The 15,337-nt window shown below is 31.5% G+C and overlaps 2 protein-coding genes across 3 annotated transcripts in view; one reads left to right on the plus strand and one right to left on the minus strand.

The window, feature by feature from the left end:
* LOC143063276 (FK506-binding protein 15-like) overlaps nt 1–15,337 on the minus strand; it is a 44,110-nt gene that overhangs the window by 9,107 nt on the left and 19,666 nt on the right. Inside the window, exons 13-24 of one of the 2 annotated variants that reach the window (XM_076235324.1) lie at nt 14,794–14,861; nt 14,198–14,270; nt 13,641–13,670; nt 9,689–9,801; nt 8,894–8,998; nt 7,224–7,318; nt 5,492–5,594; nt 3,991–4,162; nt 3,535–3,671; nt 2,778–2,861; nt 2,389–2,460; nt 91–243 (exon numbers count right to left, since the gene is read on the minus strand). In XM_076235324.1, the coding sequence (XP_076091439.1) occupies nt 91–243; nt 2,389–2,460; nt 2,778–2,861; nt 3,535–3,671; nt 3,991–4,162; nt 5,492–5,594; nt 7,224–7,318; nt 8,894–8,998; nt 9,689–9,801; nt 13,641–13,670; nt 14,198–14,270; nt 14,794–14,861 (1,205 nt within the window). The remainder of the gene's footprint in view (nt 1–90; nt 244–2,388; nt 2,461–2,777; nt 2,862–3,534; nt 3,672–3,990; nt 4,163–5,491; nt 5,595–7,223; nt 7,319–8,893; nt 8,999–9,688; nt 9,802–13,640; nt 13,671–14,197; nt 14,271–14,793; nt 14,862–15,337) is intronic. The other variant, XM_076235325.1, reaches the window with a different exon arrangement.
* Nucleotides 11,415–12,858, plus strand: LOC143061930 (uncharacterized). The gene has a single exon (XM_076233795.1). The coding sequence runs from the start codon at nt 11,538–11,540 to the stop codon at nt 12,774–12,776; it is 1,239 nt and encodes a 412-aa protein (XP_076089910.1). The 5' UTR covers nt 11,415–11,537; the 3' UTR covers nt 12,777–12,858.

A 15,337-nucleotide genomic window follows, 5' to 3' on the forward strand; every position in this document is an offset into this window, starting at 1 on the left:
CGCAACCCGTTGCGTGGGGTATAATAATCTTTCACATTAAATAACTTAACTATGTTAACATACATTTATTATAGACAACTTTCTTTATACCTTTTTCTCAAGCTGCTGAACATTAGTTTGAAGCTCTTCATTTTCTTGCCTCACTTCCTGAAGAGCTCTCTTGTGTTTTTCCTGTTGAGTTGTCATCATTTTATCACATTTTTCTTTCCATTCTTTGTTTAATTCTTCCTCTACTTGTGAAACCTAGAATAAATCAAGGCATGATATCATGTTTAATCGCTATTTTACAAATTTTCCTTTGATCTGACTGACTGATAATTTCCTTTCTCAGCACTGTAGAGTGGTATGAAAATTTATCTCTTGAATTTAAGGGAACACACTCCCATTGTCAATGAAATTATCAATGTCCTCATAAGTAAATTAGCAATAAACAAATTATCATTGGTCTTCTCAACTCAATCGATTTTCTCACTTTCCCTGTACCGACTTAAGCGAGAAAATCAATTTCGTTGAGAAGATGAACTATAATCTATAAATATCTACAAACACACATTTGTTTGATAATTTTCTAAGGGAAAATACTGAAATATCGATTTTTTAAGAGTAATGTTTTATGTAATTGCTATACATCAATGGTATTTTGACACCTTAATTCTGGAAAAGATGTTTAAACCTATGCATGTAATCTTATGCATTAATTTTCTAAATGACTTTTACCATAAAAAAAGCTAACATAAACAAGCATTCTGTGAGTATTGCATGGCAATATATAGTTCCCTACCAGTTAAATTTCATTGTATTGGAACAATATTGTAACTTGATCTATTACTTGTAAACTATATAACAATATCAAGTCAATCTTCAAGCATGATGAAAAAAAATGTTGAAAACTAATTTTTTAAGTGAATTTTGTAAGTCCAAGGACCTTAACTTTAAACAAAATTATGAGACTGGAACAAAATTCAAACTTGATCTGTAACATGTCATGATAAAATAATACATCAAATATCAAATCAATATCTTAAAACATGTAGAAACAAGAATGTGTCCACAGTACACGGATGCCCCACTCACACTATCATTTTCTATGTTTAAAGGACTGTGAAATTTGAATAAATTCTCTAATTTGGCATTAAAATTAGAATGATCTTATCAAAGGGAACATGTATACTAAGTTTCAAGTTGATTGGACTTCTACTTTATCAAAAACTACCTTGACCAAAAACTTTAACCTGAAATTTGCACTATCATTTTCTATGTTCAGTGAACCGTAAAATTGGGGTCAAAACTCTAATTTGGCATTTAAATTAGAAAGATCATATCATAGGGCACATGTATACTAAGTTTCAAGTCGATTGGACTTAAACTTCATCAAAAACTACCTTGACCAAAAACTTTAACCTGAAGCCAAAAACTTTAACCTGAAATTTGCACTATCATTTTCTATGTTCAGTGAACCGTAAAATTGGGGTCAAAACTCTAATTTGGCATTTAAATTAGAAAGATCATATCATAGGGCACATGTATACTAAGTTTCAAGTTGATTGGACTTCAACTTCATCAAAAACTACCTTGACCAAAAACTTTAACCTGAAGCCAAAAACTTTAACCTGAAATTTGCACTATCATTTTCTATGTTCAGTGAACCGTAAAATTGGGGTCAAAACTCTAATTTGGCATTTAAATTAGAAAGATCATATCATAGGGCACATGTATACTAAGTTTCAAGTTGATTGGACTTCAACTTCATCAAAAACTACCTTGACCAAAAACTTTAACCTGAAGCCAAAAACTTTAACCTGAAATTTGCACTATCATTTTCTATCAGTGAACCGTAAAATTGGGGTAAAATCTCTAATTTGGCATTAAAATTAGAAAGATCATATCATAGGGACCATGTGTACCAAGTTTGAAGTCGATTGGACTTCAACTTCATCAAAAACTACCTCGACCAAAAACTTTAACCTGAAGCGGGACAGACGGACGAACGGACGAACGAACGGACGAACGGACGCACAGACCAGAAAACATAATGCCCCTCTACTATCGTAGGTGGGGCATAAAAAGTGTGAAAAACTGATTTGTCGGACTTACAGATGGACAGACAGACAGATAGACTGAATGCAAACCTTAAGTCCCCTTTGAAGAAGTTGGTAGGGGACCAAAAAAAAAATTAGTCTTAGAATGTTGTCCATTTTCACAGAACATGTTCACATTTTTATTTAGGGGCCAGCTGAGGCTGTACGTCATTTAAAATTGTAATTTGTGGTTCACCTGTTTCCACAAATTCATAGAAAATAGGTACCCCACGAATAATTATGAATGCAAAGTACTCTCATTCTGACTTGTTAAAAATAGATCAATAGAAAACAAGAGTAAAATACTTACTTGTTCTGCAGTAGCAACATCTGTTGATGATTTGGCTTTCCTTAATTTATCTCTTAGTGTCTGGATTTCTCTCTGAAAAATATTTGAACTTGGATATGAATGACAAAGATAGAAAAGGGGAATTCAGTTTGTAATAATCTCAGTAAAGTTTTAATTTGTTTAAATAAAACAAATCCTAGTCAAAACCTGCAATTAGTTCATATTGCTGTTCCAGGGCAATACCTAACTAGTGGTTATCTTTTGTTATTTCTCCATGACTTTTGTCATTTTAAGTATTATGTGTAGAAAGCGAAGTTTTGATAGTCATTGTTGAATAAATTCACAACTTAAACAAAATATCTGATAGTCTAAGGGAGGTAACTTAAGCTATTCACTAGTAATGAACAAACCTCCATTTGCTCTTTGCTTTCTTCAAATTCCTCTTCCATCGCTCTCTTTTCTTCAGTTGCTTTCCTTTTCCTGTCACTTAAATTCTGTTAAAAAGTTGAGTTTTAAAAAATTACAACAAAGATTCACAGTTTCTAACAAAAGTAGCAATAAATTTGATCTTGTATGTAGCTCTCAATTTGATAAATATGCCCAACTAAATGATTTCTTTGTAAATAAATAAATTCCATTTACCCCAAATTTCCAGAATATTCCATGAAGCAATACACAATGCAGTGTACATTTAGGAGGTAATAAACAATTGTGTAAGTAGCATACTTTTAAACAGTAATAATTCTTATAAGATTTGCATATCTACTGACTTTAATGCAGTTTGTGAGTTAGTCGGCCTAGTTTACTACTTTCACTAATTGTGTATTGAAGTAACATACCTTTTCCAGGCTTTATTTAGATGATCAGGTTTTCTTTAGATGACTTTAAATCATTAAACCCTTCCTGTATTTGTGAGATCTCTCTCTGTAGCTTACCTTTTCCAGACCTTTTTTTAGATGACTTTATATCATTAAACCCTTCTTGTATTTGTGAGAGATCTCTCTGTAGCTTACCTTTTCCAGGCTTTCTTTAGATGACTTTATATCATTTAACTCTTCCTGTATTTGTGAGATCTGTCTCTGTAGCTTACCTTTTCCAGGCTTTCTTTAGATGACTTTAAATCATTTAACTCTTCCTGTATTTGTGAGATCTCTCTCTGTAGCTTACCTTTTCCAGGCTTTCTTTAGATGACTTAATATCATTAAACTCTTCCTGTATTTGTGAGATCTGTGATTCAAAATGTTTTCGTCTCTGTCTTTCTTCCTTAAAATTTGTTGACAATTCTGTAATTTTCTGACTGTCATCTACAAAGTCAATGGACAGCATGTATATATATAAGTTATTTGATTTTTAATGTACTCTATAACCAGTAGTTTGAATATGTGGTCTACAAATATATTTGTAAATCAATCTTTTTCCTTTTTTCTACTATTCTTTCCTGGATGGAGTATTCATATCATGATTTTTTTTAAATATAGTAAAAAGGACAAGTCTCAGAGTTTTTTTTCATGCTATAGGTTGACTGTGGTGTAAAATTGTCAGATTTTTATAGATTGTACAGAAAATAATTCAAACCACAGTATTCTTTCTTTTTCATATTCTAAATCTGAACTGCATATTTACCAATTTTCTGATTTTTCAGTGCCTCAAGTTCCTCTTGTAGCCTAACAGAATCATTTGATGAAAGCCCCATCTTCTGTTGGTATTCAATCTCTTTCTTTCGTAAGTTTGTCACCTCTAACTGAAGATTACTGTACAGAGATGTGGCATTGGCCAATTCTGTTGTTAGCTGGACCTGAAATTAAAACAATTAAAGTATGAAGTCATTAAAATCTTTCTGACAGATTTTTTTTTTATATAAATGGCTTCATGTGTTTTTATTATTACTTGCATATCAACTCTTTGAACTGAAAAGTTTTCAAATTATTGCTTATGTCAACTGTAACAATGTACTTAAAAATTTCAATATGATCCTTCACCAAACATGTGAGAAGTCACATTTCATTATCTTTTTCTACTCAAGTTCTTGTTCAAAATTTTAATTCATGGAGTAATCTCTACTTTCTTTTAAAAAAAGCATATAAACATCATCTTTTCTGCTCTAGGTTCAGTACTCTGTCCCTCATTGTAATGCTGGTTTGTCACTGTGAGGCTGCAGTAACATTTCCCCCTGCTCTACAGCCAGTACTTCAGCTTAGAGCTGGGAAGTTATTGACATATGACATAACAAAATCAATAACTTACCTTTTCCTGCTCTAGAGCCAGCACTCTAGCTGGTGACTGTGAGGCTGTTGAGGTATAACATCAGTAGATCTATAGCTTACCTTTTCCTGCTCTAAAGCCAGTACTCTAGCTTGTGACTGTGAGGCTGTCGAGGTATAACAGCAGTAGATCAGTAACTTACCTTTTCCTGCTCTAAAGCCAGTACTCTAGCTTGTGACTGTGAGGCTGTCGAGGTATAACATCAGTAGATCTATAGCTTACCTTTTCCTGCTCTAAAGCCAGTACTCTAGCTTGTGACTGTGAGGCTGTCGAGGTATAACAGCAGTAGATCAGTAACTTACCTTTTCCTGCTCTAGAGCCAGTACTCTAGCTTTTGACTGTGAGGCTGTCGAGGTATAACAGCAGTAGATCAGTAACTTACCTTTTCCTGCTCTAGAGCCAGTACTCTAGCTTGTGACTTTGAGGCTGTCGAGGTATAACAGCAGTAGATCAGTAACTTACCTTTTCCTGCTCTAGAGCCAGTACTCTAGCTTGTGACTGTGAGGCTGTCGAGGTATACCATCAGTAGATCTATAGCTTACCTTTTCCTGCTCTAAAGCCAGGACTCTAGCTTGTGACTGTGAGGCTGTCGAGGTATAACAGCAGTAGATCAGTAGCTTACCTTTTCCTGCTCTAAAGCCAGTACTCTAGCTTGTGACTGTGAGGCTGTCGAGGTATAACAGCAGTAGATCAGTAACTTACCTTTTCCTTCTCTAGAGCCAGTACTCTAGCTTTTGACTGTGAGGCTGTCGAGGTATAACAGCAGTAGATCAGTAACTTACCTTTTCCTGCTCGAAAGCCAGTACTCTAGCTTGAGATTGTGAGGCTGTCGAAGTACAACATCAGTAGATCTATAGCTTACCTTTTCCTGCTCTAGAGCCAGTACTCTAGCTTGAGACTGTGAGGCTGTTGAGATGAAACCTTCATTTCTCTGTTCTATTAATGTCTGACTCTTCTCAACAAACCTACAACAACAAAACTAATATAATGTTCTATACTAACACGAACTAGATGCTTCAAATACTGTAAATTCAGAAATTATTGCGTGCATTTATTATTGCGATTTTATGCTATTTTAATTTTTGTGATATTGAAAGAAATCCTGTTTAAATCATTAATTAAAACATTGCATTAATTTATGAATTTACAGTATTCAATTCAACAGCAATCCTAAACTTAAGTTGGCATATAGTGTAAAGAGATTTTTGAGGATTGTTATATATACCGTAGATACTCGCTTATAAGTCGGAAGTTTGGGAGTAAAATTCAGAATCCAGAGAGGGGTACCGACTTATAAGCGAGATCAAGCGACCAGAGGAAAAATCCAAGCTCGAGAGAAGTGGTCAGGAGTAAATTTCCTGGTCAAAACTACGTCGGTGATTTGCCAAACCTACATAAATCCCTAAATTAAAAGTTTTTGTTGAAAATAAATGACTACAATACTGTCTTTGTGTTTTATTTGTTCTCTGTTAACATTTTTCTGTCAATTTGTTTTGAATTTCCGACTGCTTCCGGTTTGTGTATTGATTTGCATGGTCAAATGGTTTGTGCATAAACCCAAAAGAAAAAGCCAAGAACCAAAATTGAAAACGAGATAACAATGTACCAACTATGTAAAAGGATGTATTCAGCGGAGTTATTGTGTCATTATTGTGATATCATGATATCAATTCAATACTTATAAATCATACAATAATCAAAAATAATTTTAAGATTCATTCCCAAGATCAAAATATTATTCATTAAAATGTCTCAGGTAAACACAAAGATTACAAAATTGATTGGCAAGCCAATATAATCCATTGATAACCCCTAATTAAGAGACAAAGAGTTGTATTCACTAAAGGTGTGAAAAACATCAGTGATAGGTGAACAGATGACACTAATGAGTTGGGAGTTATTTTAATATAAAGTTGATTAGCTTCACTTAATTTTTTTAATCCTTTATAAATCATCACAATATAATGAGAATTATGAAGTGTACATGCTCCTTTAACACTGAGTTATGTTTGCTGTGAAAATATTGATTGACTTTAAATTTTTTCAGGTTCATATTGGTTTATGTTCGCTTTTCTCAAACAATAGGTTGTTAGTCATACCCTACAAAATTATTGATGCATTACGTAAACAACACATGGCTAATCTGTAATCAAACAGTGAACAAAACAACAGGAATAAATACATCTTTATTATTAAACAGCTATATAAATTATCATAATCAACATCAACTAAATTCAAACCAAACAAACATTCATGCAGAAAATGAATATAATTCCTGGATTTGCATTGGTTTTACCGGCGTTCAGTAACTGTCAGCTGCAAACAAAAATGTCCAAATTTTGTCCGACTTATACGAGGGTCAAGACTAAATCCTCAGAATTTGGAGCTGAAAAGGGCATCCGACTTATAAGCGAGTAGCTACGGTAGTTATCATACTACATCAACATCCAGACAGTATTCTCTATATTATATACCAAGTTCAACTTCATTACAATTCTAAAATTATATTTTAATAATAAAACCTTAACACTGTTGACTGCAATATGTTAATACATGTACTATTGTACTTATCTACTATACTTGCGAAAACTTACTGTTGGTTAGTCTGTAGAAGCTCTGATATCTTGTTGTTTAATGATTCTATTTTAGAACTTTTGTCATATCCATCGTTTCTTAGTCTGTCGTTTTCCTACAAATAAGAAAAACACATTTACTATCAATTTTATAATTAATGTAATGACACATGAAAACAAAGAAATTTTGTAAAATTTGTACATTTATATTGCACAAGAATTAAATGAGTGATGTACTTTCTTTAAGTAAAGAAACAAATCAATTAGAGAGTGGAGATAAATAAAATTACAGTTCTTGTGAGCACTGAATGATAAAAATTGCTTTCTTTTTAAAATGTACTCAAGTATCTATAAAACTGAACATTGAATTGTATTGAGCAACAGGACACATGTTGGCAATATTTTGAATTGGAGTTATCTCCCTAGGCTAATAACTACAATTTAATTTGCAAATAAATACCAGAGTTAAATACTATTAGTTACACAGTGTGCAATTGTCCTAATACGAGAATTTATCAGGTCAATAAAATTCATATCGGGTGAGGCGTAGCCAAACATGATATCAATTTTATTGACCTGATAAATTACGTATTAAGACAATTGAACACTGTGTAACGAATTTATCTTGATTTTGTTGTTTTACATATATTATTCAAATTCAATTTGAGGACAATATCAATCAAATATATTATAGATATTTAATCTGAAACTAAGAAATTTTTAAAAAATTAACACTATAACACAACTCAAATTTTTTTTTTATTAGGACAATGGTATAAGGGAGATAATTCCAATTGACGTAATAAATAAGGAATACAAGGATAAAGTACTATATCTGATAATGGTGAATTTCCCCTGCCTATTAACTATGTACAACTATCTAGTCATGTACTTTTGATATAGATAAGAAGCAATGAACATCAAATAATAAATGTAACAGTAACTATAGTTCAACTTCAGCAGCTGAAACACCATAATGACATAATTTTTGACATTTTTTTCTAAATTTCATTCACATTGTTGAAATGTTCATTACTTGAACTTTTGCGTATAAATACAGATGGAAAGGTAAATTCAGTGTTCGAGCCACTGAAATTATACTAGATTAAAAAAAAAGGATGCAAGTATTAGAATTAACACTTCTTATAGAAAAAACTGATAAAAAACAAAACCATAGAACTTCACCAATGTTAACTTGTACGATGTGAGATATTCACAGTAAGATGATGATATAACTGTTTGTACTATCTACAACAAATAACACAATAAAAAGTGGAATTTAAATGAGTGAAGAAACACTTCAGTGGTTGTTTTTGTTACAGCAAATATTCCTGCTTCCCTCTTATTTAGAATTGTGACATAACGAAAAAAAAAGGTGAGCATACATGAACGAAGTCAGAACATGGATCTTTTTGTTTCCCCTCAAACCTCTAAAAGTTTTAGAGAAACCAAATCAGCTACGGTATCTCTGCATAGTATTATTCTATTCTCAACAGGTAAAGTTTTAAAATAAAAAATCTCAACAAGTTAAGCATTTAAAATAGAATGATAAAATTAAATGATTTGAAATTAGTGCCATTCTTTATCAATTCTCCTTTCCTAGAATAAAAGGCCCATAAACTTTGTTAGCCATAAAGCCATAAATGATGATGTGATATTAATTCAGTAATAATAATCAGCAGCCATTTTACCTGAACAATTCTCTGTACATTATGCATCAGAACAGAGGCCTCCATGTTAGGTTGACTGGACTGTAAACTCAGCTGACCATTTTGTTGGTTTTGCATACTCTCAACCTATAAATATATAAATATATTATGGGCATATTCATAAAACACACATTTTTATAGGTTTTAAGAGGTTATTTCAGTGTAATACAATCTTTAAACATTATCTTCTTGACTCTACATGTCACATACATAAAAGAAATATGGTTTTGCAGATTCCACAATTGCAACAAGTGTATTACTATATTTCCCAACTCGAAACATTTAAATTTTAATATTTAAAGCATGAGGCTTGTCAAGCTTTTTAAATAATTAAAATTAAACTCTTGAGGGTGGAGAAATATCGTAATACACCAGTTATAGTGTTGGAATCTGTTTCTCAAAGATTTTTATCCTTCCTTATTAAAGATTTGAGGAAAGATGTGCACTTTTGATGTGACGTCATCAGGCATGGTTGCCTTTATTCATGACATCACAATAATTCTTGAAAACAAGAAAATTAACGCCACAATTAAATTTCAACCAATCATTTGCCGAGAACAGATTTTTCACTAGTGAGGAGAAATATTTTTCTCACACCAGTCAGGAAATGTAAAAAATAGCACAAAAATTAGAGAACTAACAATAATGAATTCACAGTAAGTACTAAAATATACAAAAGAATAATAGTATAACTTTTTTTTATTTCCATTGTTAGAGCAAAAAGTATTATTTGATTAATGTTACTAAAATAGTCTCTATAAAAATGTAAGTAAATACCTTTTCCAAAATTCTCTCTACTTTATCAGACACTTTGCCCATACTTATTCTCAACTCTGTCGTCTGCTGTCTGTTCTCTGTTAACACAGGCAAAATCTGAGTGTCAGGTGCAGCTATAAAATAAAGAATATATTTTTTAACGAGAATTTTTTGCACAAAGAGACCCTTTTTAAAAATTATTAGTAAGTTGCTTAGATAGCCTTTTATGTTTTGTATGTCTAGGCTTCTCGCAATATCTCTACAGATATTATTTCCAACAAATTAAGTGAACTCATTAAGCTTTTAACACTGTGCATCAGGAAAATGTAAAGCTCTGATTATATTGCCTTTTATAAAACAATTATTCTCAATTCCCAAATAAGAGAACTATTCTCATTGATGCCTCCATATTTTTTTCCATAGATATTATAAGGGAATAGATATTTTAAAGATTTTGACATTACTGGTTATTTAAACTTTTAATTAATCAATTTTAGCCCAAACAGTCCCAAGTTGATCATCTTCCCTTTTGAGACTACCTAGACCATATTACCATCATTTATCAATTATTTAAGTTTCAGCTAATTCTTATTTTATTTCATTCACCTTTCAATGCCCTTGATTGCCCATAAAATATGTTATTAAAAATCAATGCTGAAGTTAACATAATATACAAAGCAACATATGGCCTTTCCATGGCCAACAACAAGTGTTAAAACTCTGCACCTGAAGACATTATAATCTTTTATAGATATTCTGATGACTATGAAATATTATATATATAAATCTATTACAGTTTTTACACAGTCTGTTACAATGTTATAAAAATCTAAATAGGAAATTGAAGGATTATTTAGCTTTGGAACTCAGTGCTTAAGGTTCAGGAAAAGGCAATAGAACAAGAATTGGACATTTAGAACACAAGAAATGCAGCACAATGTTCGAGAATCGGGAATGCAAATTCACTTGAGTAAAAGGGAATCATTACATTGATATGAATTGCAAAAGAGTTTATAAAGTTGAATAGCCCAAATTGAGACCTTATCTAAGATGGCTGGTGAGGGAAGATATCTATTAGGGTCAACTGATAACGTCCTAAGGTAATATTATTTTGAAACTTGATATTTTGTCATGGAACTTTCATAAATTCATTGTTGTTTTTTTTTAATTTTAATGCTATATTACAACTTACTATATCTTAATTTAATTCTTTATTTGATTGGAAAAAACTAAAAAAACAAATGTCAATTAACTCTAAAATCTTAGATACATTCTATCAAATTTTATGTTAGAGCTGAAATAGGATTTTTTGAACAAATCTGATCTTTTGGTAATTTGCTTTGTTTGGCAGCTGTCTCTTTACTGTATATATAAAAAAGAAGATGTGGTATGATTGCCAATGAGACATCTATCCAAAAAAGACAAAAATGACACAGACATTAACAACTATAGGTCACCGTACGGCCTTCAACAATGAGCAAAGCCCATAACGCATAGTCAGCTATAAAAGGCCCCGATAAGACAATGTAAAACAATTCAAATGAGAAAACTAACGGCCTTATTTATGTAAAAAAAGATATGAATAAAAAGAAATGTATGTATGCTCTACATTTCTTTTTATTCATATCCTTTAATAAAAGAAATATTGTTATTTTGTAGAGACCGATCAACTGGAACAATCAACAAGGGTGCAGACGACAGTATAGAACTTGGTCCAAGGACAATACAACATGACCAAAGTGTGGAAGGCACATCCTATCCCAGAATTAAAACTACTGTTGGATGTTGTGCATGTACAGAAACTAACAGAGACAAAATTTGGTTTCAGATAATTCTCTTCAGTTGTGTTTTACTTTTTGATGTGGCAGATATGTTTTCTGATTGGTCACTTTTCTGTGATGTCATTAAAATTAAAAGTGGCCTAGTTTTCGGACCTCCTGAAACTGGAATTATTTATGCATTACTTTGTTTTTCAGTTTTAGGAACAATAACATTTTCAGTAGAAATAGTCAATGTTTGGTTGGAGATTTTCTATCACCAACCGCTGATAGACCCTGAATTAGTCTGTATGTGTACCGTCTGGATAGAAGATGTACCACAAATAATTATAAATATATTCATTGCATTGTGTCGAGAGTATGCTATAAGTTACTATCAAGTTGTAAAAGCTGTAGTAATCATACTTGGAAGTCTAACTCGTGTTTTAATGGCCTTAGTAAGATTTGTTGATCGTCAAAATGATGATGAGACAGAAGATAAGCCACCTAAAAACGGATTAAGACATTTGTTTTATAGAGTTTTCATTATGCTCGGTTTAATCTTACTCTTCTTCTCGTCAATAGCCATATGTTTCTTGACATTATTCGAACACACACCTGACGGATATATTAAGGTTGGAACTCCAAAAGGACTGTATCATGGAAAATATGACAGTGAGAAGTTTTTCAATAATGTCAGTGTATACCTTAATTTACCCATCTTAGAATTCGACAACACAACTGACAATTCTAACATAAACTGGATAAGACTAACGTCTATTTACAACATAATGGAGAAAAAGAATGAAACATTTAAGCTTTCCTATGATAATTCTACAAAAAGTAAGTTTGTACTATGGCACTCTGGACTGACAAATCAATCAATCTTAGAAGCAAAAGAATGTTTTCACCTTTTTTCTAACAACAAAACTCTGCTAACAGGACCAAGCGACTGTGAAAAATTTCTGAGAAGTGAAACAACAAATTCTGTGATTATCCAGTTTTCATTGATTCTAGAGAAAATACCCGAACTTGCTTTTGGTGATATACATTATAACATACAATTTCAGGACCAAGCTGGATGTCATAACGTAATCCCACAGCCTGTATCTGACATCAGCCATCGGATCGAAGGAGGAGACTATCATCCTGTTATACATTACTACAAAACCTATAATATTTCACAAACAAACCATCTAGTGTGGGAGTCAGCAACTAATCCAAGATTTTATCGCCAAAAGACGGACTTGACTGATATAATCTCTGTATGGAAAACTGGATTTGCATTCTGTGAAAGTACAGGAAGTTTGGCTCCACATGAAGATTCTTCGATTGATGTTAATTGTATTTAAATTAATAATACTGTTTTTCCTTGCTAATTATCATCATCAATGTTTTATGCCATTAAAATTGCTACAACTAAGAATTAACTTGCTAAGTATATGGAATATATTGGGATTTTTTCATGTACTATAAAAGTAATATTTGTTGGATTGCTTACATTTGATAAAACTTTACTAAAACATTGCATTTGGGAATAATGCTTCATTAGAAGAAGTGTATAATATTTTTTTTTTACTGTTATATTCGAGAATTAAGGGAATCTTAAATGTTTTTTTATGTAAATTTTTAAGAATTAAGAAATAATATTCATAATTGCTGATCTAAATTTGTAAATGGGATAGCTTTGCATTTGAGCTTGAATTAATCATGTCCTGAAAGCTTATATTTAATTGTTTTACATCGGAATGACATTGCTCTGCTACATCTGACAATAAATGTTTGGTAAGGTATTCATTCAAGAAGGATAAGTCTATCCTGTAGGAATGGCTATTGGTAAAAGTGCTTTAGTGATAGTGAATGATAATAAACAAATGGCTGGCTTAAAACTAATGTACATGCAGTTCTGCCTATAAACATACAATTTGTTTCCATTGCTAACTTTAACTTTTTTTATTCTAGGAATTGTTTTGTGCTTTTAGACATGTTAAACAGTACAATTGTTTGGTAATGTTTTCAAAGAAAGATAACTCTAAATTCAAATACACTAATAAATAATTTTTTTGATTATATTTTCAAGCATTTGACAATCATTAATCTTGATGCAAATGAGTGTTTTTACAGTAAATGAAGCCATATTTTTTAACAGTGCAATATGAAATCTAGCAGCTATATTGGCATTGGTAAAAAGGCTGTGTAAGAAAGAAATGACCTACTTTTGTCTACCGACTGAGTGTGTAATTGTTCTATAAATTGTTAAGAATAAAATTCATAAATTATCGCTATTTTACATATGACGATGTTGTCAATTTCATGTCAATTTCATGTCAATTTCATTAGCAACACCACGTGGCTCCTTAGTTTCTAGCGATAATTTTCCATCTCAAGCGAGTAGCATGATATGAAAATTATCACAAAAAAATATCAAAGGAAAAATGCACAAAATAGCGATAATAGAACTTATTGTTGATAACAAAAAAATAACAAACTAAAATGAATTAAAATGTAAACTTTCTGGTGATTTGTAATTAACAATTTAATAAAATCATTTGCTTTTGTTCAGTACCATATTTTATGACCAATAAATAAAAACATTGAATTGCATCAAGCCATGTCCATAATTATAAATATAACATTTCATGCACCACAAAATATTCAGTTTTTTTAATTTATAATATACAGGTCAGATCAGAGTGGCTAGATATTAGATTCATTTAGTATTTTGAAAGATGATAAGAAACTCAAGCGACTATCTATGCATTAACTGTAATACCTGGTTGCTGTTGATATTGAGGATTATACATTGGTGGTTGACCAGCAGGGAACTGACCCATTGAAGCTTGTGGCTGTAAAACACAAGATAATCACAAAACTGACATATATAACATCTAATTCTGATTAAAAATTCTTTACATCTTTTGCCAATCTATTTGTGGTCTTTAATTACCTGTTTTGTTTTGCTTTATAATGCCACCTTATTTGACAGTCACATATATTATACTGTGGATTTATCTATTGTCATGGTAACCAAATGTCAAGGATTGGGGATTTAGTGAATATTTGATGATTTTGCCAAAGTTTGAAAGCAATCTGATAGAAAAATTTGTTAAATGTTTAAATTTTTAGCTCATTTTTACCTAGAATATTGCACTATCTTTATTCTTTGAAACCAATCACTTTTGCTTATATTTCACATTGCATTCAAGTAAATATTATGAAAGTACTTTTTCTGGGAATTTCTGATTGTGCCTCACTCCCTCATGCAGCACATTCATGATTTTTACTTAAAAAAGGGCATTGCTTGAATTTTTATATATGAGTCATATTTTAAGTCAGAGAATAATAATCCTACATGTATTATTAACTAACCTGCATTTGAGGCTGTGTAAATCCTTGTTGAGGCTGATATACTGCCATCTGTTGGGCTACTGGTAAATCTGTGATTAAATTATAAATCATCAGAGAAAAATAAACACAGATTTGTAATGCCCAAAAAAACTATGAAATTACAAATTGGAAAACTCTTAAAATCCAATTCCAAAACTAGAGGCTCTAAAGAGCCTGTGTCGCTCACCTTGGTCTAGGTGAATATTAAAGGAAGCAGATGGATTCATGACAAAATTGTGTTTTGGTGATGGTGATGTGTTTGTACATCTTACTTTACTGAACATTCTTGCTGCTTAAAATTATCTCTATCTATAATGAACTTGGCCCATTAGTTTCAGTGGAAAATGTTAGTAAAAATTTACAAATTTTATGAAAATTGTTAAAAATTGACTATAAAGAACAATAACTCCTAAGGGGGTCAATTGACCATTTCGGTCATGTTGACTTATTTGTAAATCTTACTTTGCTGAACATTATTGTTGTTTACAGTTTATCTCTATCAATAATAATATTCAAGATAATGACC

This window comes from Mytilus galloprovincialis, chromosome 2, assembly GCF_965363235.1.
Source record: "Mytilus galloprovincialis chromosome 2, xbMytGall1.hap1.1, whole genome shotgun sequence".
NCBI classification, from domain to species: domain Eukaryota; kingdom Metazoa; phylum Mollusca; class Bivalvia; order Mytilida; family Mytilidae; genus Mytilus; species Mytilus galloprovincialis.

What these genes read in the sequence shown, in the direction of transcription:
- LOC143061930 (XM_076233795.1), top strand. Translation starts at nt 11,538, where the DNA reads ATGTTTTCTGATTGGTCACTTTTCTGTGATGTCATTAAAATTAAAAGT.